We start from the raw sequence: 26,038 nt of genomic DNA on the forward strand, positions 1-26,038 counted from the left end.
GAGATTGGGTGCGATCAACAACAATAAGGAAGATGACAGGCCTACAAGACGTCGTGATGGCAGCTCAGCGAGTGAAATATACTGAGGGTCACGTAAGAGTAATTCCTAAAAGACTAATTTGGCCGTCTCTTCAGTGTTTCTAACTAATATTAGATGTCACCAAAAGAGGATAAAATCAATAAAATCACAAATGTCATGTACTATAATAACAATAATAATAATAATAATAATAATAATAATAATAATAATAATAATAATAATAATAATAGGGTATTAACAATAACGTTGTTTTGCTTATTTACCACATCTCATCTTTATGTTAGGGAGGTGTTTTCTAAAACTTCAATAATTTGTGAAAGAGTATATTTTTCTTCTGGACCTCTCGCACATTATGGTAGTAGTTAGTAGTTTAGTGTATGATCTAATAATGAAATATATTTTGTCTGACAATATAATATTCATTGCTTTGATTAAACAGTTTACGAATCACGAGACCTAACCTAAAAATGTATTTTGTTTCATCACGTGAAATGATTAGTATACATTCCGAAAACGAATGCCACTTTGAAATGTATGCTTTAGAATATTTACTCCATTATTATAATAAAAGTTTAAACACGAAAGAAATCAACTAAAATGTGAAATGGTATATCTATCGATTACTCAAGGACATGTATCACACGAAATATGTTATATTTATTTACACTTAGCCTACCTGACTCTAATCTTGAAACTGTAACCACAACACAAAGCAAAACATACAATAACTAGTATGTATCAATATTAATACTGACATTAATTAATTATTAGTATGTTCAAATTTCACTAGCTTCCAGTAATGGGCTCAGAGACCTAGAACAACTTGAATTTTCAGAATTTAAACTACTGACAACTTGTGTCACTGCTGCCAACATAACAGTTATAAAATCACTACCAATTGTAGTATTTCTCAGTACCGAAATTCGAAGCGAAGTTGGCAAAAGCAAATTCAACCTGAAAATTAGAAAATCACCATAATCCACTAGCTTATGTAGTAATAGGGAAAAAAAATGGTTACGTTTCACCCTTAGGGTATTAACTATTAAGTAAGCTGACCCGGACTATGGAAGTAGGATGGACACGTAAGCAGAGTGAACACATCGTGATGGGCATATGCTACAACCATGTGGCATTCAATAACGGGGAAGAGGACAGCGGAAAGACCGAGGGCCCGATGGAGTGACTTCTTCAGGAAGGAAAATGGTAGACAGTGGACAAGAACAGCGACATGCAGGACAACATGGCAGATGCTCGGAAGAAGATGGACAGATCCTAAGTGACAGAAAGTGGGCTAGCATTAAACATCTAATCATTAACAGTGTATAATCTTTATTAGTGCATAACCTCTAAAAAGAACACAAGTGACTGAAAATGGACAAACATTAGAGATAGTAAATGAACAATTATACATAAAGATCAATTCCACATTCCAACAGACTTATCAACAGTTCTAAACAACCCATCATTCAGCTCAAACTTATTGCTGACGCCAGTGTTCCTGGCGTGTGTCCTTGAGTACAATGCACAATCTGCGAGCATCTGTTGATAGTGTAGCTGAGAATGGTACCACCTTCTACACACGTCACATCAGCATTCTGCCAACCACAGTTGTCAGTCTTGCTACCCAGACTGAGGCAAAAGTAAGATACTCGCACTTAACTTGCCCTACGCTAGCGTTCCTGCGGTGTGTCCTTGAGTACAGTGTCCACACCTGTGGAGTAACGGTTAGCGCGTCTGGCCGCGAAACCAGGTGGCCCGGGTTCGAATCCCGGTCGGGGCAAGTTACCTGGTTGAGGTTTTTTCCGGGGTTTCCCGGACTCATTTCACCGGCATTATCACCTTCATCTCATTCAGACGCTAAATAACCTGAGATGTTGATACAGCGTCGTAAAATAAGCTATTTTAAAAAAATTGAGTACAGTGTCCAGTCAGCGAGTTTCTGTTGCCATTGCAGCTGAGAATGGTACCTCCTCCTAAATACACGTCACATCAACACACTGCCAATCTCAATTGTCAGCTTTATCGCCCATAGACACTCGTACTTAAGGTTCTCATTACTTATTTCACATGCCAAAAACGGTGGCGCGGCCTATAATACAATTTTTGAAAGCTATCAGTAAACACTATGTAAACTGTAAAAATTATTTATGTATTGTCGCGATATGACTTCCTAAGTTAAAGCGACCTATAATAAATAAATTAAAAAATAATTAATGTTGTTTCTGAGTAGCATCTGAAGTTGAAAAAAATCTTTAATACCATACATGAAAAGGGAACATAAACACAACAAAGATTATGATTACGGTTAGTGTATCAGTTTGTGACGAGTGTGATAATGGCTATATATTTTATGATAATTTTTATGATTATCATTATTATGGTGATGGTAATCTGTTGGAAGAATACTAGTATCCGCAGGAAACATTAAAGTTTTCTGCATAAATAAAAAATACACTCTTCTACTCTATGGGGATTATGACTGTCCATTAGGACAACTAATGCGAATGTAGTGTAGCGCATTGTTGCCTATGGATAGATGGGTAATGCGTTGATAGACGTCTAAACAATGAAACAGCTGCGCCACTACCACAGACGATTACCACTTGATTAAACATACATGAAACATAAAGCATTTCCATTCTCTCTCTGTTTGAATGCTATTGATGACCTAAATGGGATATGATAAAATTAACTGTCGCAATAATATATAACAGTAACAGTAGTGATGGGAGCAATAATAGTAATAATAATAATAATAATAATAATAATAATAATAATAATAATAATAATAATAATAATAATAATAATAATAATAGAGATCCAAAGGACAGCTCATCTAAAAACAGCGCATTAATTGAAAAGGTCATGTTGATATTCCAAAGGATCTTAGAGATATAATTTATCTCTGATCTCAACCAACTAAAATTCACCGATTATTAAATATAAATAAATAATAACAGGCTATGGTCTATATCCAAAGACATGATAATACAGAAAAAAAACAATATATGTACTCGACTAACATGATCATATCATATTAAATAAGGACAATTTTACAAATGTAATCACATGAAAGTGCTGAAAAACAGAAAATTCAAAATATATTAGTGTAGGAAATAAGAACAGGCGAAAGTGCCCAGGCAAGACGTTCGGCTATTATTCTTTAACTTAAACACAGAAGTAGGTATCCATAAGTGAGGCGTTTACTTGAAAAATCAGATACGTAACTAAAACACAATTTTTCAGTATAGAGGAAAAACATTTGCAAGGAATCAAGGATTTGCAACCAATCCTATTCTTTCAACATACAAATCCATGTGATGTGTCTAGCTTTGGAGCATAACAGTGTTATAACAGTTGTAGAATCATATGAAGGTATGAAATATAACATTAACTCATTTTCGAAATAAAAAAGTGATGTATCTGATTTTGCAACTACACGCCTCAAGTAATACAGCAGTGTCGGTTCACAGTAATCACTAGTAAATTTAACTTGTCCGAGAAAAACATGTTTCGTGCCGTAAATAGAACACAAAATAGGAAGGAAGTTTCTCACACGCCGAATCACTGCAGGAACGTGTTATACGAGAGGTTAATAAAAAAACCCTCACAGACTCACGCTTAATGAACAGAAATGTCTGCAGTACGACAATGTAAATTTTAATCTAACAGGTTAACTACATTTTACAGTACTAACTGTCTACGGCGGCCGTGGCGAAAATGTGACTCGCGAGCACATTGTGGCTCGCAAAGATAGCTATGCATTTCTCTTGCTTCCTAACTCTGCCATCCCCCACCCTCTCAGTCACTGCAGTCAAACTCCGTTCCATTGGTATTTGTCTCTGACCTGCAAGTGGCGTATCGTCGCAATGTCTCTCTCGAAACCATGTACCTCTATAAAAACGAAAGTTTCCAAGTAGTATGGGAGGACGCATTTTTTTATTCATTTTTTTTTTTTTGCTGACAATATGATGAGAATATTAAATGTGTAATTTGTTCACAAGTATTACGAGGAAACGGTTATATAACATAAAACGGCATTATACTACATATCACTCATGAAACATTAAAAGGTTAAGTGTTACTACTACTACTACTACTACTACTATTATTATTATTATTATTATTATTATTATTATTATTATCTCTGCACGTCGATTCTTTTTCAGCAGATGTACGAATAATGCGGTTAGCTCTTCAATTTAAACTCACAGATTTACAATATGATGTTAAATGGAAGCTACAGATGTAAGGACTTGACAAATGTTGAACTTTTCAAATCTTTGCCAAAAAAATAAAATCCGAAGCTTCGTTCTTTCGCTTGCTCTGTTGAAGCGAAGTTCGCTACAACTTACGTTCGTGAAAAATTATATTCAACAATGACAATAGTAAAAACAACATTTAGATCACGACTGACAGACAAATACCTTCGTGATCAAGTACGACTGGCAGTAAGTGACATCATTCCTGATTTTGAAACTCTGTCGCAGAGACATTCTGAAGACAGTTAATTTTAGGTTGTGATAATGTGTCCTATATTTTCGTGTTCATTTCTTTCTTCGTTACACGTACTAAACATTCGTTTGTAACCTTGTACTGTGTAAAATTATATTTTAAGTGCTTGATGTAAGGAAAATGAAAATCCGTTAATAAGTCAGACAGTTGCTTCACTTCCCCTTCGAGTGTCCGCCTCCCTCCGTAGGAGCTATGCACGTTGTAGGTTACATAGTGGCTCGGTGCACAATCAGATTTTCGCCACGGCTGGTATACGGCATCTATGCAGAATTACATAGTTACATCTCTTACTATGGTACTTTTAAGAGTGTTCCACATCTCTTTTACGAGCTGTATATTGTGGATGGTATTGTATTGGAGCACGCATTTCCACTGAAATATACACTTTACATCAGGATAGTTGCGGATATAAAGGATTAGCGATTAACGTGTATGAGGTTTCTTACTCAAATAACTTGCAAAATAATGAGCAAAATATTATTTGATTCTTCTTTTAAAACCTGTAGAAACTCGCCAAGTCTTCTTTCCTACATTAGTGAGCCTCAATGTGAGTGCGAAGATGAAGGCGATTGACAATTTCACATCAAATGTAGTGAATAATTTATACCTTGGAATGGAATGGAACTGAATTTACGGGAGGAGGCACTATGGCCCAGCACAGCGACCTGTTTCGATCTATTACATTAACCCTGAAGCTAGGTGTATCCCAAATCCACATCGGCTGACTACACTAAGGTTCGCTGCGTACCTAGGTTTCGAGCAGGCAACATCCGCATTGTTCCTAGGCCGGCCTCCTCCGTGCGTCGCCAGCCGGCGATGGAGAAATGCTATATATTATGACGAAATGGAGAAATGGTGACCAAATGATAATAATGTAAATGCCTAATCTGTGGCAAAAAGGGAGAACCCCGAGAAAAACCCAACTACGACCTTGTTCGCCAAAAGTGCCACTATGGATTTTTCAATAAAAAATCCCAGACCTGACCGGGACTCGAACCCGGCCACCCGTGTGGCAGGCCGGAGACCCGATTACTCAGCCACCGCAAGGGTAATTTATATCTTGCATTAATATACAAATATCGCAATAGTTCACGAGTTATAAAATTTTTATTATTTGGTTGAATGATTACTAAAATTAATTGTAGGCCTGCACTGGACGTCGTACGCGTCGCAAGAGTCGCAGGAATAGCAATAGCGGTGTGCGTTTATTGATCAGCATCTCCTTTCAAATACAGTGAATAATTTACACCTTACATTAATTTACAAATATCGGAATAGTTCACGAATCATAAAATTTATATTAGTTGGTAGAATTATATTATTACTGAAGTTAAGTGTACGCTGGACGTCGTACGAGTCGCAAGAGTCGCAGGAATAGCAATAGCGGAGTGCATTTATTGATCAGCATCTCCCTTCAAATACAGTGAATAATTTACATCTTATATTAATATACAATTATCGGAATAGTTAATAAGTTATACAATTTATATTAGTTGGTTGAATTATTGCTATAGTTAGAAGTACACTGGACGTCGTACGAGTCGCAAGAGTCGCAGGAAGAGCAATAGCGGTGTGCGCTTATTGATGAGCATCTCCATGGATGGGCAACTCGTGCTCCCAAAGTGCGAAAAAAACCTTGAAAGGGAGAAAGAGAGACGGAGCCAGCCGCAGCAGTTACAAATTGTTTGTAGTTTTGCTGCAAAAGCAGTTCATTGCCATGGTGCGGTCTGGCGGCTCATGCAGGTGGTAGTGATACTCCATGATTTGAATTTCAGAATGACGCATGGTACAATGATTATAGTAATTTTAGACAGGCTGTACCTAAACACACATAATAAAATACAAACTGAAAACAACCTTTTCAAGATGCAACAAACATAGCTGCAACATTTATTTATTATTACACTATTTGCTAATATTTCTTATTATATGTCTTATTTGGAACATGGAACGCGAGAATTTACAAGTATTTATTTACATTCAAGAGTATTCCTCTGTTCTCAGAAAGGTAATAGTCAGTATTCGCAAATAATCACAAATTCAAGGAAGTATTTTTTACATGTCACGACAGATGAAATAAACTTACTACTAAGCTCTTTCTGTACATTGAGAGCTTTTACACTTCTTTCTTGTATTAAATTCTGACTCAAGCACATAGGCTACAGTATATATGGAACCAAAGAATATATCTGTAAATTAAGACTTAGGCAGCATTAAGAACAGTTCGATTCCTGATTTCGCCGGAATCTGAGTGGCGTGCTGTTCTGTGGATTTATCAATTCAAGCTATAAACTTTCAGGATCATTCTTCTATAGGCTGTAAGCTAAAAGGATTTCAGAAAAATCTCGATTCCTTTTCATTTGTCACTTAAAAGTAAATTATGCTGTAGGTCTTGAAGTATGGTCTTATATTTGATAAGAAGATTTTCTTATCACTCTTCAAGATAGTTTATATTCGAAGAAATTGAAGTTGTCTATGTTTTACATGATACTGCCACATTTCAAATTTATCCATAAATGCTCTTAGCTAGTCGATCATATGTCCTGCACGCACAACGTGCTAACGATATTTGATATAAATGTCACCTTGTATTGATATCCCATTTTTACCTTTAGCTGTCCTGAAGCAGCTCTATAGAGTATTTCTTTACTAAAACCTTCACTGAGTTTATTTGTAACATAAAATACCATGCGTAAGAAAGTGTAATAGAACATAATACAAACTTAATAAAATAACTTTCTCTTTCGACTCATTTCTAAAGGGGAATGATCTGGGGATTATATTGGTTTTCACTTAAAACTAGCCGCCACTTACTGCAGACGCGAATGAACTTGCCTCTTGCATGAACCGCATACAGACACTACAGGTAGTACAGAGTTTGTTCTATCTGACTGAGGTTGTGTTGATACTTTGAGAGTACGAGTTGCCACCCATGAGAATCTCCTTTCAAATACAGTGAATAATTTAACCTTAAATTAATAAACAAATATCGGAATAGTTCACGAGTTATAAAATTTATATTAGTTGGTAGAATTATATTATTACTGAAGTTAAGTGTACGCTGGACGTCGTACAAGTCGCAAGAGTCGCAGGAATAGCAATAACTAAGTGCATTTATTGATCAGCATCTCCCTTCAAATACAGTGAATAATTTACATCTTATATTAATATACAATTATCGGAATAGTTAACAAGTTATACAATTTATATTAGTTGGTTGAATGATTGCTAAAGTTAGAAGTACACTGGACGTCGTACGAGAAGCAAGAGTCGTAGGAAGAGCAATAGCGCTTATTGATCAGCAACTGTCTTGAAATACAAAGAATAATTTAACCTTACATCAATATACAAGTATCGGAATAGTTAACGAGTTATCAAATTTATATTATTTGGTTGAATCTTTACTAAAGTTAATTGTACACTAGACGTCGTACGTGTCGCAAGAGTCGTAGGAATAGCAATAGCAGTGTGCGTTTATTGATCAGCATCTGCCTTCAAATACAGTGAATAATTTACACCTTACATTAATATACAAATATCGGAATAGTTCACGAGTTACAAAATTTATATTAGTTGGTTGAATGATTGCTAAAGTTAAGTGTACACTGGACGTCGTACGAGTCGCAAGAGTCGGAGGAATAGTAATAGCGGAGTGCGTTTATTGATGAGCATCTCCCTTCAAATAATTGCATAATTTATACCTTATAATAATATACAATTATCGGAATAGTTAACGAATTATAAAATTTATATTATTTGGTTGAATGATTGCTAAAGTTAAGTGTTCACTGGGCGCCGTAAGTGGCACAGGATTGTCATGAATGGAAACAGTGTGTTCAGCATCACCCTCGCCGCACGCAACGAATTTTCTCTCTCTATCCAACCGTAGTTAAAGCTTAATGTGACGGTCAAACTACTGTTCTATACTTCGTCCCACAATATCTGACACGCGTTGTAAATATGGCGGAGGAAGAAAAGAGAAGTCTAATTTTATTGCTATTCAACAAATTGTAGAGGTCTCACTCCACGCTTGTCTTGAAATTGAGTGAGGGTAGAAAGCTTCAGACCGCCCAACTTCAAGATAAGCATGGAATGAGAGCTCTGCCATTGATTCAATAGCAATTATCTTTCTCTCTCTTTCTGTCGGCAATATTTATGTTGCCTGTCAGACATTATGGAACGAAGTATAGTTGTAGATCGACAAAGGAAAAAATACAGTAAAGAGAAGAGGAGCTGTAAAAGGTTTTGAGTGTATAACATCCACATCAAAATATTTCGTCATGGATAAAATAACAGCTACTTGATCGAGTAACTTATTAATCTCTAATGAACTTAAATCTTTGATGATTTGAGTCCTTAAGCCGAACACTTTTATTTCTTTCTATGTAAGGGATTTTTTTGGATTATTATTTTCGCTATGCGGTATGTTGTTTAAGGTACTCCTTATGCTCCAAGACAACCAGTAAATGTGCGAATGATAATATATACAGAGAACAATAAAATTGTTAAACATATACATACATAAATAAACACAATTATTGTATAAAGAAATATGTAAATAAATAAACATATCAACAGGAATCGTACTACTGGATGTCGTACATATCTTTGTTAAAATTGAGACTTACCTTGACGATCTGCACTCCAAGCTCGTCGTCATCTGGGTTGCTCCACTCGTTGAAACAGAATCTCTCCGCATTGCCCCAGTCCACACCTCGAGCTTGCAGATGCTTCTCGGCCAGAGTGAGCCATAACTGCGGGAAAACCAATGTTCTCATAAAATAAAACAAGTTTCCGCAATTCCATAGTTAAAATGGATTTGAGGGAGGTGGTATATGATGCTAGGGACTGGATTAATCTTGCTCAGGATAGGGATCGATGATGGGCTTATGTGAGGGCGGCAATGAACCTTCGGGTTCCTTCTAAGTAAGTAATGGCAATAATAGGTATTGTAACTTTTTTTCAACTCAACAACAATGTAACTTTATTATCTCAACAATTGGATTTGCTCTCCACACAGTAACTCAGTATTCGTTAGTGCACTCCACTGACGACAATGACAATTTACTTCGACTATTACGAACAACAATGAACTGTTAATCTTAACTAATATTTACAAAGCACTATTTACAAATCAGAATCGTCAGTTCTCAGTTCACAGTTCTTCTAGCTCAGTCACTCGAGTTCACAGTATCTCGAACCACAGACCTTCAGAGACAGTCCACTGTACTCGAACTCAGGTCCCTCCAACTGCGGTCCACTGCACTCGAACTCAGGCCTTCGGATGCTGACACAGTTGCGGACGCACACTCAAGTCGAACTCCGGTACACAAGACTGGCTGGCTTGCTCTGTTCACCGGCTTACTGACTGAACTAATCATGAACAAAGAGTTTGTAATATATAACTAGAGACACCAACGGCGCTAGTTTCGCGTACAAAATTGAACCGCTGTTCTGCCGCCATTAAATGGAGTTGATGCTTCGCCGGGAGTGCGAGCAGTTCATGCCTCTTGAGTAGTACGAATAAATATAAGTACACTTGAAGGGAAATAATAAGAAAATGGTGAAATACTGCGCCGCAAATAATTGTTCGAACATAGCTACTATTGTAGGATGCTCAGGAAAGCATGCATAATATCTTAATACTTGAAAGAATGTTCCAAATGCAGTTCCTCCTTTGAATGTGTTTACAGAATGTAGGAATATTTCTTGGATAAAGTTTTTCCAGAAACATTAATCAGGTTTATAAGGTTGGTTTCAACAATGTCTGTCTGTAAGGGTTAGGTGCCATCATATTACAGTGGATTATAATAGCAGAGTGCATACGAAAATCCTCAGACTATATCTGTCTAAAACGGTTTTGTTTCACAATAAATGAATTAATCATGTAATTTCCGTATTGTACAGTATGTACTTCTAGTTTTTGGTTGTATGAAATGCAAAGAAATTAGTCAAAATATATCTGATGGCCTAGTTATGCCTATTATTACCACTACTACTAGGTCTACTATGACTACTACTACTAGGCCTACTATTACCACTACTACTAGGTCTATTATTATCACTACTACTAACTGGGTCTTACTACTACTAGGCTTACTAATACCACCAAAACTAGGCCTACTATTACTACTACTACTAGGCCTATTATTACGAATATTACCACTACTACTAGGCGTACCATTACCACAAAAACTAGGCCTACTATTACCACTAATACTAGGCCTACTATTATCACTACTACTAGGCCTATTATTACCACTACTACTAGGTCTACTATTACCACTACTAGGCCTACTGTTGCCACAAAAACTAGACCTACTACTACCACCACTACTACTACACCTACTATTACCACTGCTACTAGGCCTACTATTACCACTGCTACTAGGCCTACTATTACTACTGCTACTAGGCCTACTATTACTAATGCTACTAGGCCTACTATTACCACTACCGGTACTACTAGGCCTATTATTACCACTACTACTAGACCTATTATTACCACTACTACTAGGCCTACTATTATCACTGCTACTAGCCCTACTATTACTACTGCTACTAGGCCTACTATTACCACTACCGGTACTACTAGGCCTATTATTACCACTACTACTAGACTTAGACCACTACTACTAGGCCTACTATTACCACTACTACTAGGCCTATTATTACCACTACTACTAGGTCTACTATTACCACTACTACCAATAGGCCTACTGTTGCCATTACTACTAGGCCTATTATTGCCACAAAAACTAGACCTACTACTACCACTACTACTACACCTACTATTACCACTACTACTAGGCCTACTATTACCACTACTACTAGGCCTACTATTACCACTACTACTAGGCCTACTATTACTACTACTACTAGGTCTATTATTACCACTACTACTAGCTCTATTATTACCAATACTAATAGGTCTATTATTACCACTACTACTAGACCTAATATTACCACTACTACTAGGCCTACTATTACCATTACTACTAGTCCTACTATTACCACTACTACTAGGCCTACTAATAAGTTACTATCGAAACTAGGCCTCCTATTACCACTACTACTAGGTCTACTAATAAGTTACTATCGAAACTAGGCCTCCTATTACCATTACTACTAGGCCTATTACCACTACTACTAGGTCTATTATTGACTGGAAGGTCCGGGGTTCGATCCCAGGTGTTGACAGGATTTTTTCTCGTTGCCAAACTTTCAGAACGGCCCCGAGGTTCACTCAGCCTCCTATAAAATTGAGTACCGGGTCTTTCCCGGGGGTAAAAGGCGGTCAGAGCGTGGTGCCGACCACACCACCTCATTCTAGTGCCGAGGTCATGGAACGCATGAGGCTCTACCTCCATGCCCCCCAAATGCCTTCATGGCATGTTACGGGGATACCTTTTACTAGGTCTATTATTACCACTACTACTAGGCCTATTACCACTACTCCTGGGCCTACTATTACCGCTACTAATTAAAAAGTCTGTACTGACCTCTAACTTGGTGGTCATCAACTACACAATGAATAGATTGTTTTATGATAAAATTTATTCTCATTATAATCTGTTTCCAGAATTTTTATGATCTCATATTTCACCACTAAATATTTTCTAAGCACCATATACCTTCCTCTTCCTTTGCATGAAAGGACTGTAATATAGATCATTTTAAATATTACAGTAAATATCCATTTAGTATGTCCTTAAAACAATAGTAGTAATACTGAAAATTAATGCTGACATTGCCATTATTCAATATTTCACATAATTGTCCCGAGTGTATATGGGTGATTTAATTTATTTTTTAGAATATCGCCAAAGATGAACCATTATAATACTTTAATAAATATAGCGCTCCTCTGCCTTTCATGTTTATTTCATCACGACTCATCATTTGTAAAAGATGTTTAAAACAGTGTCTATCACCAGGCTACAGCAATGTATTGTGGTACCGTTTTCGAATTTTGCGCCGCGAACACTCCCTTTAATGGCGGATGCTAGCCGATTCAATTTGTGACATTTTTCTTGCCTGCCACTCACGGATGTGTGTCTCCAGTAAGTATTACAAACTCTTTGATCATGAATCACACACTGTCCGAGTTCGCTCGCGTTTCTTCTTTTATAACCACAGCGACGTAGCCTGGAAAGTTCGACGCGTCTCCAGAGATAGCACTCCAGAGAAAGTACTCGAACAATCCGGACCCCTCTTCACTCCGCACGCACCAGATGCGCACGCATCCCGGACCCAAAACACGGACGACTTAGCCTCTCCTCTCCGCCGCGTTGACGTAATACACCCCCTCTGCCCTTCAGCATGCAGATGCTCCCAGTACCAGCGTTTCGTCTGCCGCGCGCCCTGTCGGACGCGTGTTCGAACCCCGTTGCAGCTGTCACAGTATAATATTAATATTTAATAACGCTAGTCTAATAACAGTAATAATAATAATAGTAATAATAATAATAATAATAATAATAATAATAATGATAATACATTTTTGTAAAGCGTTTCCTCTTTTTACTCTTTTGGTAAATGATGCCTAGAGAAAATTAGGATTTATAATCAGAAATGCAAAAGAATTAAAAACTATAAATACTATTGATACTCTATATAAAACTCTAGTTAGGAGTAAGCTAGAGTATGGCGTCTATAATATGGTCACCTCACTTCCAGTTCATCAGATGCAAATAGAAAGGACGCAGAAAAGATTTTTACGTTATTTATATTTTAAAAAACATCACGTCTCGTCTTATGTAAAGCAAATTTCATATAATCAGTTACTTTTTGAATTTAATTAGAAAATTTAAAATCTAGACGATTAATAAATAGCCAAATTTTACTCTATAAGACTGTTAACGGTACATTGAATAACTGCAATTTTCTTAAATTCCTTCAGTTCAATGTAAAAAGAACAGAATTACATCATAGGCAACCTTTTGTTATGCCATTTCCTAGAACTGTTTTCTTCAAGAACTCTCCATTGTTTGTTGTGTGTAATACTTACAACTCTGTCTTTAAACTATGATTCTCAACTAGATTTCAGTTTAACAGTTAAAAAATTTCATACAATATCAAAAAGAATTGTATTACCTTAGATATTTAAATTATGAATAAGTGTATTATATTGGTTTTTACTCTAGTTTTAAAATAATTTTGCAATATTATATTGATATTTGACACTATATTAACTGCAATATTATATTCTGCATCTTTCTTTCGTTTGTGTTGTTTGTTTTGTTTTTTCTTATTATAAGGGCGAGGACGATAATAAATCACGATGTATTATTATTTCGCACACGTTGAGTCAAGGCTTTCATATGGTATTTGTTTTTGGGGATCTGGAACTATGCTGAATGATATATTTATTGCTCAAAAGCCTATTGTCAGATGCATAGCGGGCGTTGACAGTAGGACCTCTTGTAGGGAACTATTTTTACAATATAATATTCTTACTGTTTACGGTTTATATATTTTTAAAGTTTTACAACTAGTTTATAAAAACCTGTCTGCTTTTCACCAAAATTGTGACTTCCATACCTACGATACTCGTAACAAAAATAGTTTTAACTATTCCTGCACACCATCTTACAAACACTAATAGAACCTATATGGTCTTTGGTATCAAAATCTACAATAGTTTGCCTGATGACATCAAATATACAAAAAATTCTCTCAAATTTAGGAATTATATTAAAACGAAATTAATAAAATTGTGTCCCTACAATCTTGAGGATGTACGCATGTGGCCCTCGAAATGAATAATGTTTTTTATATATGACTTATTTTAAATTAAATTGTTATTGTATATATTTGACCATGTCTATGCATATATTATGCCTTCGACAATAGAGTTCCATCCATCCATTTATTTTGTATAGATATCAATGTAAGCCACCTATAATTGGAAGCTTCCTTCTGTTGGTGGTGGATTTAAATAAATAAATAAATAAATAAGTAAGTAAGTAAATAAATAAATAAATAAGTAAATAAATAAGTAAATAAATAAATAAGTAAATAAATAAGTAAATAAATAATTAAATAAATAAATAAGTAAGTAAATAAGTAAATAAATAAATAAATAATGTTCTTTTCTCCCCTTAGATTCTTTGAGGGAACCACACTCAGCCAGTTCCAATACTTCATGGGCAGATGACCGGCCTGTCGCATAAGGTGAAAAGAGGGCATACGGATTCATGTTATTAAGGATTGTAGACTGGGAAGGAAGGGGTTCTGGCCCTTCTAACTGGTACTATCCAGCATTCTCTCGAGAGACTTGGGAAACCATGAAAAATTCAAGTCTGGATAGTCTGCCTCTGGGATCGAACCACGGATCTCCCGAATACAAGGTGGACATATTAACGACCATACTACCGTGCTTGATATAATCTAATAAGTATAGCCTGTGAAATCTGAGATGGTAGCAATTACAAATGGTTCTCTTGGTGAACTGTAATAAGGTGGTACAAAACTCAATACAACTATCAGAACAAACACATCACGTACTGCACCCACTAATTTAGAACTGCTTTACATCTTTCTGAAAGTTTTGTAGAACTAAACCACACTATGCGGAGAATCTGCTCCTGAGGGAACGACGTAAACTAAAGTGTATCTTCGATGTACAACTAACTTTATAAATATACAGGGTGATTCACGAGGAAAGGTAAAAAATTTTTTATGTGAATTCTGAACTCATTCTGAGTCAAAAAGTTCCTATGAATATGGGTCCGTTTTCGAACGGGTACGGAGATGTGGCTCTTTGATTTCACAAAAACTTCTGGGATTCCATTGTACTAACTCGCATTTAGGGACAGATAACGGACAAATTTAAAGTTTATATTCACGTATGCATACATACCTAATATTCTAGACGTCAGGGTCGATGTTTTCGCACATTTTCAAAGGTACGTCCTCCTGCTTCAACGCACTGTTGCGCTCGGGCGTGAATCGCGCTCATCGCTCGGGAGAGTTGCACATTTTGTAATACCCCATTACCTGGTTTGTGAGGTGAATGAACACATCTTATCCACGTCGCTCACAATGCAGATTCCTATGTTACGCCATTCATTGCGATCCGTGGCCTTGTCTCACATCTCACGCCAGCAGCATATGGTAACGTCTGATTCACATTGGGGCGAGACGTTTTACCAAAAAAATGCATCTAGCTCCGCCATTGTTCGAAAAAGGACCTATGTTCATATGAACTTTTTTATTCAGAATGACTTCAGAATTCACATCCCAAATTTTTTACCTTTCCTCGTGAATCACCCTGTGTAATAGAATGAGAATAAATAGGCATAAAATAATAATAATAATAATAATAATAATAATAATAATAATAATAATAATAATAGGATAGGTACCATAATTAAACTTCTCTACTCTAATACAATTTCTGACATCTGTGCCTTGATCATTGTAAGATGTGAGACATGTAGACATTTTAGTTTTAACTCGTATTGTTCTTACTTTCGCGTCTCGTCCTGTTCATTTTCATTTCTTTGTTTCTAACGATGCGAGACTCCTCAGTTTAGTTTCAGATGCAGTCGCCTGTCGACCTGTCCAAGAGTTGCTTCGTCTGTCAGTGCAGTGCAGCGTTTCTTTCCCCGACATTCGAGAACGAACTCTATCTCATACTACATCGATGTCAAGTAAAGAAGTGCTTGACATTTATAGTTAACAAGTAGTCCCACATTCTTACTTCATAACTGCAATGAAGTGAGATTTTTATCTATCGGGGTGCTTTAGCGGGGTTGGAGCATTACGGTATACCATGACATTGATACCCGTGCACGGAACCGTTATGAATCACAAAATGAGTGACGCTGAGAGATAGAATGTATAACGATATTCATGTTCATTAAGACTACAATATGTGAACATACAATTAAAAAACAAGCCGCTAACCCTGACTACAGATCTAATCTTAGCTTACACTATCTTGACTTAACCTAATTTAGAAAACTGAGTAATCTTACAATAAGAACAATGTTGATTGCAATAGTCTGTATATACGATGAGACGGACTCCAAATACAGACGTTGTTCTATCGCGTTACACAGTGTTTCTCAACTGTCGGGTCGCGGCCCGTTACCGGCACGGGCCGTGAGATATTCTCCTGGAATTTGTAACTTTACTTTTCAAAGCATTTTTCACGAATATAGTAGGCCTATAATATTTTACAGTGGAAATATTCTTAGGAGAATAATTTTCATGATTGTGTCGAAAAGCGCGGATCCAGTTTGTCTCTTAAACTCCAAATTCTAAAATCTAAATAACATATGTGTAGCAAACATCAGTGACCAAGCCACTTATTTTTTAATGATCGGGAATTTTTCAGACTTAGAAACCTTTCAACCTATTTTTCCACCACATATCTTTGTGAAACTGCATTTTCTCTCATGACCGTGCTTAAAACGAAGCAGAGGAACCACCTGCTGCAACTTTATGACTTCTCCGTTTGACAATAACTTGAATTCACCCCAAAATTAAGAAGCTAACGGACAGAAGATAACAAGAAAAAGTCTCATTAGCCTCGCTAAAACTTAAAAATTCTCAGGTGTAATAAAAATAAAATACATTAAGCACTAAGGTTAAATTGTTTAATAAATTATAATTATTGTTGTATTAAGATGCTACATTTTTAAATTCGTAATATTAATTAGTGTTATAAACAGTGTTAAAATCGGAAGATTCATACATTTTTTACACATAAAATTACATACATTGCATGTAAAAACATTTGGGGTATGTATGTGTGGTAAATGTTTTACCGAAATGGTGACTTTTTTTTTGCTGCTTTCCCTCCTCAATTGACTTCCGTGGTGAGCTTAGTGCATAATCATTCTTCGCATTACCATTTCTTTTTCACATCAATATCATTAAAATTAATTTAATAATGCAATGATCAATGTTATAAATTTTATAAGTCAGAAAAAAAAGACAACATGCTACAAAATTTCATTAATCAAGTATTTGATAATTAAAAAAATCACTTGTCAACACGTCACACTATTTTCATAATCTTTAATTCTTAAGATTACGCCGTACTTTATTATTAATATTTCTGTTATATATATATGTATATAAAACTTATATGAACTTTAATAAAATTGGAAATGTATTTACGAGCTCTCGGATTATGGAAAAGGAATTTACCTGCAGTGGTCTCTCAAAGTTTGAGAGCCTCTGTTGCAACAATAAATTTCGCTCGTTGTTCATTCCTGTCAGCAAGATCTCACACTGTAATGGAAAGCTGAACTGCGTGGTTCGCCCATACGTGCTACATGCCCTGCCCATCTCAAAAGTCTGGATTTAATGTTGCTAATTATGTCAGGTGAAGAATACAATTTGTGCAGTTCTGCGTTGTGTAACTTCTCCATTCTCTTGTAACTTCATCCCTCTTAGCCCCAAAATACTTTTCTAAGGACCCTATTCTCAAATACCCTTAACCACTGTTACTCTCTCAAAATGAGACTCCAAGTTTCACAACCATACAGAACACCAATGGTTTCATTCATATCTCATAGATTAGAAACAGAAAGTCGAAACCAATACAACTATGAAATCTACCCCGACATGGGGAACTATTAATAATGGAATTCCTCAAGGATCAATATTAGGTCCCCTATTTTTTTCTAGTGTTCATAAATGATCTTGCCCCCTCCCTCCCCAATGAAAGATGTAGGTCATCCCATATTATTTGCAGATGAAACAAGTATAGTAATTACAGCCAATAACTCCAACACATTCCAATCTTCAACAGAGGCAATTCTCCTCAAAATATGTGACTAGTTGTCAGCCAATAAATTAGTATTAAATTGTAACAAAACTAGCATAATCCAATTTAAATCCTGTCCAAACATCAAACCCAATAATTATTAACAGGTTCCTAATAGAAACAACAACAACCAAATAACTCCTCTCGGGTTCTCAGCCAGGTGAGTTGGAGATTAGCTTCCATGCTTTCGACGGCTAGCTCTGCCATCTTCTTCAGGGAATTGAAGTGATGTGGGACCATGTCTAGCCCGATGTAGCAGACGGGACACACCATTATGGAACGCTGCAAGGAACATCAACGCAGCATAAGTCTCTGTTACCCCGATAAGTCTGCAGTAGCCCAACACAGCCTAGAAACTGGTCACAAGATAGTTTTCGGCGCCACCACCATCTTAGATAAGACATCAGGTTACTGGAACTTGGTTATCAAGGAAGCCATCGAAATGCAACTATAGTCCCGTCGCTCTTATTTCCGGCAGCCAATCACGTTGCAGGTCGGCTACATTTAAACGTATGCGTCTTGTCATTCGCTATTGATGATGTAATGAATTTCCTGTGGCTCGATAAATACTTAATATAATCGCCCGCCATTTTGGCTCTTTGCTGGCGTTCGCAGAAATCACACGAGGACGTTATTTGCCGCTCAATTATTTGCTCAATTATAGTGCGTTTGATTTATTATCATAGGAGCTACGACATGATAATGTTTAACGGTGAAGCAAATAGATTCCTCATCTGGTAGCTCAGGAACGAAAGAACAAAAATGGCGAACGATACTACCTACTTAGACTTTATAGAGCCTTCACTTCCTAAGACGTAAGCAAAGGGGAGGAGTCACATCGGAAATAACAGCGACACGACTATAGATGGCAATAATTTCAACAGAGGCGGGAGTCTACAACTGAGTACAGCATGCAAATCTGCTATCAATACGCTTAGACCACCCGCACACGGCAGACAGTCGGGACCAGCAAGTAGCTCCTGATTGGCTGCCGCTTCCACCAACCAGAATGCGCCTGGCGGTCGGGACTAGGAACTAGCTCCTGATTGGCCCGCAGCGGAAGCCCTACTTTTGCATATATACCGGCTAGACATGGTCTATATCACTTCAATTCCCTGTAGAAGATGGCAGAGCTAGCCGTCGAAAGCTTGGAAGCTAATCTCCAACTCACCTGGCTGAGAACCCGAGAAGAGTTATTCTACATTAAACATCCCTTTTGTGGATATAAAAGGGAAAAGTTGAGACGGTGTCGGGTGGAGTTCCCGGGTAGCTCAGTTAGCAGAGCGCTGGTTCGTTCAACCAGAGGTCCCGGGATCGATACCCGGCCTCGGAACAATTTTTCCCTTGAAATTATTCAAATCTGCTTTACAGGAAGCTTTACCTGAAAGACTAGATTTGCATAATATATACGTCACTGTGTACGTTAACAGAAAACCACAATTCCAAGTGGATATAAAAGGGAAAAGTTGAGACGGTGTCGGGTGGAGTTCCCGGGTAGCTCAGTTGGCAGAGCGCTGGTACGTTCAACCAGAGGTCCCGGGATCGATACCCGGCCCCGGAACAATTTTTCCCTTGAAATTATAAAATTTCATGTTCCGTTTGAAGTTTGTACACCACTGTTTTCTTAATCCAACAGGCTCCTTATTCATATACATAATCCTTGCTCCATACATACCCAGCGCTTGATGCCCGCGTACGACGTCAAGGTCAGAAAAATGCGCTTTCTTTGACATCACTGGTTTAGGATAATCATATTTTTCAATTGGGGGTGCAATTGTTTTTTTTTTATTTTGTACAATTTTGAGTATTTTTAATGCTCTCTTCTATATTTTATTCATAAATAATCTGTTAACAAATCATGGCCCTTATGAGTTGAGTATATGATAAAAAAATATTTGTGAATTTTTTTTCCATGAATTGTAACATTTATTTTTTCGTAACGAATACTTAATGAAAAATAACTTGAAATGATAAAGAAGCGCTAGACAGGTATGTTCTCCAGTATGAAATGTGCTTGCATGTAAAATTTTATAAATTTAACTAAAAAAATTTGAAGTTACAGGGGAAACGGATTTGTAAAATTTAAGTTACGAGAAATGAGCAACAAACTTACCGAAGATGAAAAGTTCTGTTCATGTTTAAACGGCCACGTAAATTGATAGTGTCATGTTTTAGGACATAACTCTAAAAGTATTATATATATATAAAAAAAAAAATACCATATTATTGAGAAAATTACTTACAAATGGCTTTTACAGAACCCGGAGGTTCATTGCTGCCCTTACATAAGCTCGCCATCGGTCCTTATCTTAAGTAAGATTAATCCAATACTTACTATCATATCCCACCTACCTCAAATCATTTTAATATTATCCTCCCATTTACGTCTCGGCCTTCCCAAAGATGTTTTTCGTTAAAGTCTTCCAACTAACATTGTATACGCATTTCTGGATTCATCCTTACGTGCTATATGTCTTGTCCATCTCGAACGTCTGGATTTAATGTTCCTAATTATGTTAGGTGAAGAATACACTGCGTGCAGTTCTGCGTTGTGAAACTTTCTCCATTCTCCTGTAACTTCAGCCTTCTTACCCCCAAATAATTATTGAGGAAAGTAGTCAATAAAAAGGAAAAAAATAATTTTTTCGATTTCCGAATGTGTAGACCTATATGCCCCCTGAAGTTCTTGAAGTTAGTTGTTTAGCACTATATCTTATGTAACAAGATACATTTAGAGACACGGTACTTTTAGATTCTCATATTTGCCCTGAACCTACGAAATGTGTCTCCTAGATATGTTAAGGATTGTCATTGCTCTTAAAAGTCTATTAGACCTATGTAGTGTCTATCCGACTTAATAATATAATAATAATTATGCAAATCTAGTCTTTCAGGTAAAGCTCCCTGTAAAGCAGATTTGAATAATTTCAAGGGAAAAATTGTTCCGGGGCCGGGTATCGATCCCGGGACCTCTGGTTGAACGTACCAGGGCTCTAACAACTGAGCTACCCGGGAACTTCACCCGACACCGTCTCAACTTTTCCCTTTTATATCCACACAACTCGCGTGGGCTGACGAAACTGCCAGAGACCCATATCGATTGCACACAATCTCTGTGTGACTTAGAATTGGTTTTCTGTTAACGTACACAGTGACGTATATATTATGCAAATCTAGTCTTTCCGGTAACGCTCCCTGTAAAGCAGATTTGAATAATTTCAAGGGAAAAATTGTTCCGGGGCCGGGTCCCGGGATCGATACCCGGCCCCGGAACAATTTTTCCCTTGAAATTATTCATAATAATAATTCTCTGAAATAATGGGACCCTGATGCCAATTTAATTTATTGTCCATATTCTATGGTAGGTTACAGAAAATGTACAATAGCAACTTATACAATTACGTTCATAAACAGAAGAAATTTCTGCCAGAAACAACTACAGGCATTACAGAGATGAAGCTCTTTTCATGTCCTCAGAAGACATATCGAAGGGTGTCAAATTTGGGAGGAGAGTGACCAATACACTCACATTCTCCCATCCAATGAAATTATCAGAAAAGTAGAACTGAAATATTATCACACTACATTACTACAATGTATCGGCGCTCCATCGTGATGCATTTACATTTTCCTATGCACTATCAGTGGTACATCTTCCAATAGAATCCGCAAAGTATCTTCCAGCAACACCTTGTACATGTGTCCATTATTCAATCATTGAAATAGAAAATAAAAACTCAATCAAGTGATGATGTTTGCCCAAACTTCACAGCAAACTGCTCCTGCTGGTGATCAAATACAACTACAGTAATATCAAGCTTCTCTTCACGTTCGTTTGCAGGAAGAATTTTGCGTCCAACCGAAAGCACCTATCGAACAGCGATACTCTCGGCTCTCTTCACTGCGCATGCGTGGTCTTTTACAAGGTATGTGACAAGGCTAGTGGGTTAGTTGAGGGGATATCTAAGTGACGTGAAGCCGGGGATCTTAAATCATTGAAATATGTTTACGTTTTATTATCGCTAGATTCGTAGGCTGCCTCTTGCCTCTACAAACAAACTGTATCTCATTTTTCCTCTGGAGAAATCAATAATAAATTCAGCTTTGCTGCACAAGGAAGTCTGAGACAGTATTAAGATATTCTTTCTCAGACATTAGAAAAGTAAATTTCTACATATCTGTCAGTTATTTTGCAAGTTAGTGACTGCAAGATCTACTGATCTGTGATGCGAAGAAGTAATAAAAATTGGGATGGGAATTACTTCAGTAAGAGTAATTATATTTGAACATTACACACAATGAAGGAACAGGTCTCGACCCGCCCGCTCGCTGCAACTGATATTTTCTGTCCTTATCTGTTGTCTCTGTCTTCCACGTCTCGTGCACCGTGCACCGTGTGACAACGTCGTACTGCTGCTAGCACTCAATTGGTTTAGGCCATATGCCTTCTTATCCTGTAACCGCTATAGCTCAGGAAATGAGCTACCTTACATAGTGTGTCAGTATCCGTCAACAAAATTGGACCCGGTGTACGAAGTTCGCGGAATCTATTCCCTATACTACTTTTGGCTAAAGTGGCTATGGTTCAGTTTTTGATTATGTTAGATCCACCAAAATGTTGACTTTTAAATCCTCACTTCGTGGTTGATGCCGCCGCGTGTGCTAAATAATGATTGGCTGTGTCTCTAAATGCTCGTCAAAAATTTTTCCAACGGTGATGGTTCGACTCTATTTTGAACGTCCTACGTCATGTTTAGGATGCAAGTAATATATTTCTTCTAGTCACTAGTGAATCTTTTAGAAAATTTTCGGGTCGGATGTTCTTCATTGCGAAAGCGTATTTCATGTGTGTGGTTGACGTCGCCGCGTGTGCTAAATAATGATTGGCTGTTTCTCTAAATGCTCGTCAAAAATTTTTCCAACGGTGATGGTTCGACTCTATTTTGAACGTCCTACGTCATGTTTAGGATGCAAGTAATATATTTCTTCTAGTCAGTAGTGAATCTTTTAAAAAATTTTCGGGTCGGATGTTCTTCATTGGGAAAGCGTATTTCATATATATTTTTCTCTGAGCTACACCGTACACAAAATGAGTATGTCTTATCTTTGTGAAAATGTAACATTCCATTAGATAAGTAACAGTTACGGTAAAATAATGTCAGAAAGCCAGCAGGAGAACTGTTTTTCATATTCGACAAGTACGAAGGACTGACGATTTATTACACTCTGAAGTTGGGTAAACACGTTAAAATAAAGCACCCAAAAACTGTTCGTAATTTTGGCTCCATGTTTTTACACATTTAAATTTTTTAATATTTTATAGCACATCTATTTCCTATTTTAAAAAATTGTTATAATTGATTCTCTCAGTGTTTCGACAAACTTTTACTCAAACTTGTCTGGCGCTCTGTACTTTTCTGTCAGACTTAATAGTGTACAAAGGTATCCAGAATAAAGAAAACTGACGTCCTACAGTTCTCGTGTTCGAAATTCACATCCATATTGCCTTATAAAAGGACTCTGAACAGCAGTGTGACTTTAAGTCGGCTAGCAATAACCATCACGCAACCTTTACATGTCTCAAACTTGTTTATTCTACTCGGTCAAGTTCACCAATGTATGCACTATAGCGGGGTATGGATTAAAAACTTTGAGAAATTTCCTTTGAGATGGTGCAAACCGAAAGTAAGCATAATAAGTAGGCCTACTTTCCGATATAAGATATATATGAAGTTTTTTTTTTCTTTAAGAGGAGTCGTCACTACTGTTAAAACAGCAATATTAATGACCCGTTATCTGAGAACATACTAGGTATAGAAATGTGATATTTTTACAGGATGTTTATGTATTCCTTCTGAGTGCACTGATTCCTTTTGATGATAAAATATCTAATAGAAAAAAAATTGTTTTTTTTTAATAAATTTCTAAAATTGAAAAAAAATACATGTTTTATATTTTTTAAATAAACTATTACAGTAAACTCAAGGAATTGCATATAATCAAAGTGTTATCCGAAATGTATGGTAAAAAATTCATGCAGATTTACCTAGTAGTTTCTGAGAAAACGGGTTATTTATGTTGAAAAATATAGTTTTAAGTAAAGCACGCTTATATTAAAAATTTCCATAAAAACTAGCCCTACTTACTTACAAAAGGCTTTTAAGGAACCCGAAAGTTCATTGCCACCCTCACATAAGACCGCCATCGGTCCCTATCCTGTGCAAGATTAATCCACTCTCTATCATCATATCCCATCTCCCTCAAATCCATTTTAATATTATTCTCCCATCTACGTCTCAGCCTCCCCACAGGTCTTTTTCCCTCCGGCCTCCCAACTAACACTCTATATGCATTTCTGGACTCGCCCATACGTGCTACATGCCCTGCCCATCTCAAACGTCTGTATTTAATATTCCTAATTATGTCAGGTGAAGAATAAAATGCGTGAAGTTCTGCGCTGTGTAACTTTCTCCATTCTCCTGTAACTTCATCCCTCTTAGTCCCAAATATTTTGCTAAGCACCTTATTCTCAAACACCCTTAATCTCTGTTCCTCTCTCAAAGTAAGAGTCCAAGTTTCACAACCATACAGAACAACCGGTAATATAACTGTTCTATAAATTCTAACTTTCAAATTTTTTGACAGCAGACTAGATGACAAAAGCTTCTCAACCGAATAATAACACGCATTTCCCATATTTATTCTATAAAAACCTCGCCTATTACAGAAAAAAATATTTTAAACCTCGTTGGTAGTCCTTATCTTCTTCTCTATCCTGCTCACCTAATACTGCCCTCCTTCTCTTGGATCTTGCCTCTTTAGTTGTATTTGTTAACTCAATTCGCAATGTGTCCAAGTTCGCCATGTTTTTCGAAGTATTATATACTATTTGAATACCTAGATCCTTAAACACCTGATTCTTGCAGTTTATCCATCATTAAATGTGAGTACAGCATCTAGTACACCAAGTTCCAACGCTGATATACCAACAAATACATTTTTTTTTGGGACAAGGTACCAAACAACGCCATTGAATGATTCATTAATGTTCTGAGTTCTTCCTCTCAAACATTTTTTTTTAGTAAATCAGAATAAGTAAGATTTTAAAACACAGCCTTTATGAAGTATTAAGTTTACTACAAAACAAGCCAAAGCACTGTCTTCTAAGACAATTACTTCCTGAGATAATATTTTTTTTGTGAAAGTGATATTTTTTTTTCTCTGAAACATAAATACACTAATATATTAAAAATAGTAAATATTCGAATATTTTAATAAACCAAACACCAAATTAAGCAGAATGAACCATTATTGCATACAGTATAAAATAATAAAAAGAGTCAATTTTTTTTTAATTTTTGGATATTGATAACTCCCATTAAAAAAGAACCATAGTCCGAAAAATGAAAATTTGAGATATTAAGCATGTGGTGAGCGTATTGTAGCGGTCATCTACTGAATTAGTTGTTAGTGAAAAAAGCAGCATAGTCCTATGTTGTAGGAGTGGAAATTTTCAGTAGTTTTCATAAAGCAATCATAGGTCAAAAAAAAAAAAAAAATTTTTGTGAGAACAGCCATTTTCCAGGACGATGATAGCATTACAAATATCCCATTCATATCATCTTGAAACACTTATCCATACAATTTTAAACTGTAATAAATTGGCAGTCCTCTTTCTTACGTACGCGGCAAAACTCA

The 26,038-nt window shown here is 36.6% G+C and overlaps 1 protein-coding gene across 6 annotated transcripts in view; it reads right to left on the reverse strand.

The window, feature by feature from the left end:
* Window positions 1-26,038, reverse strand: part of LOC138715323 (serine-rich adhesin for platelets-like) — a 1,148,033-nt gene that overhangs the window by 350,904 nt on the left and 771,091 nt on the right. For all 6 annotated transcript variants that reach the window (XM_069848108.1, XM_069848110.1, XM_069848109.1 and 3 more), the window contains one exon: window positions 9,183-9,308. In XM_069848108.1, the coding sequence (XP_069704209.1) occupies window positions 9,183-9,308 (126 nt within the window). The remainder of the gene's footprint in view (window positions 1-9,182; window positions 9,309-26,038) is intronic.

Source organism: Periplaneta americana, chromosome 15 (genome assembly GCF_040183065.1).
Source record: "Periplaneta americana isolate PAMFEO1 chromosome 15, P.americana_PAMFEO1_priV1, whole genome shotgun sequence".
NCBI classification, from domain to species: domain Eukaryota; kingdom Metazoa; phylum Arthropoda; class Insecta; order Blattodea; family Blattidae; genus Periplaneta; species Periplaneta americana.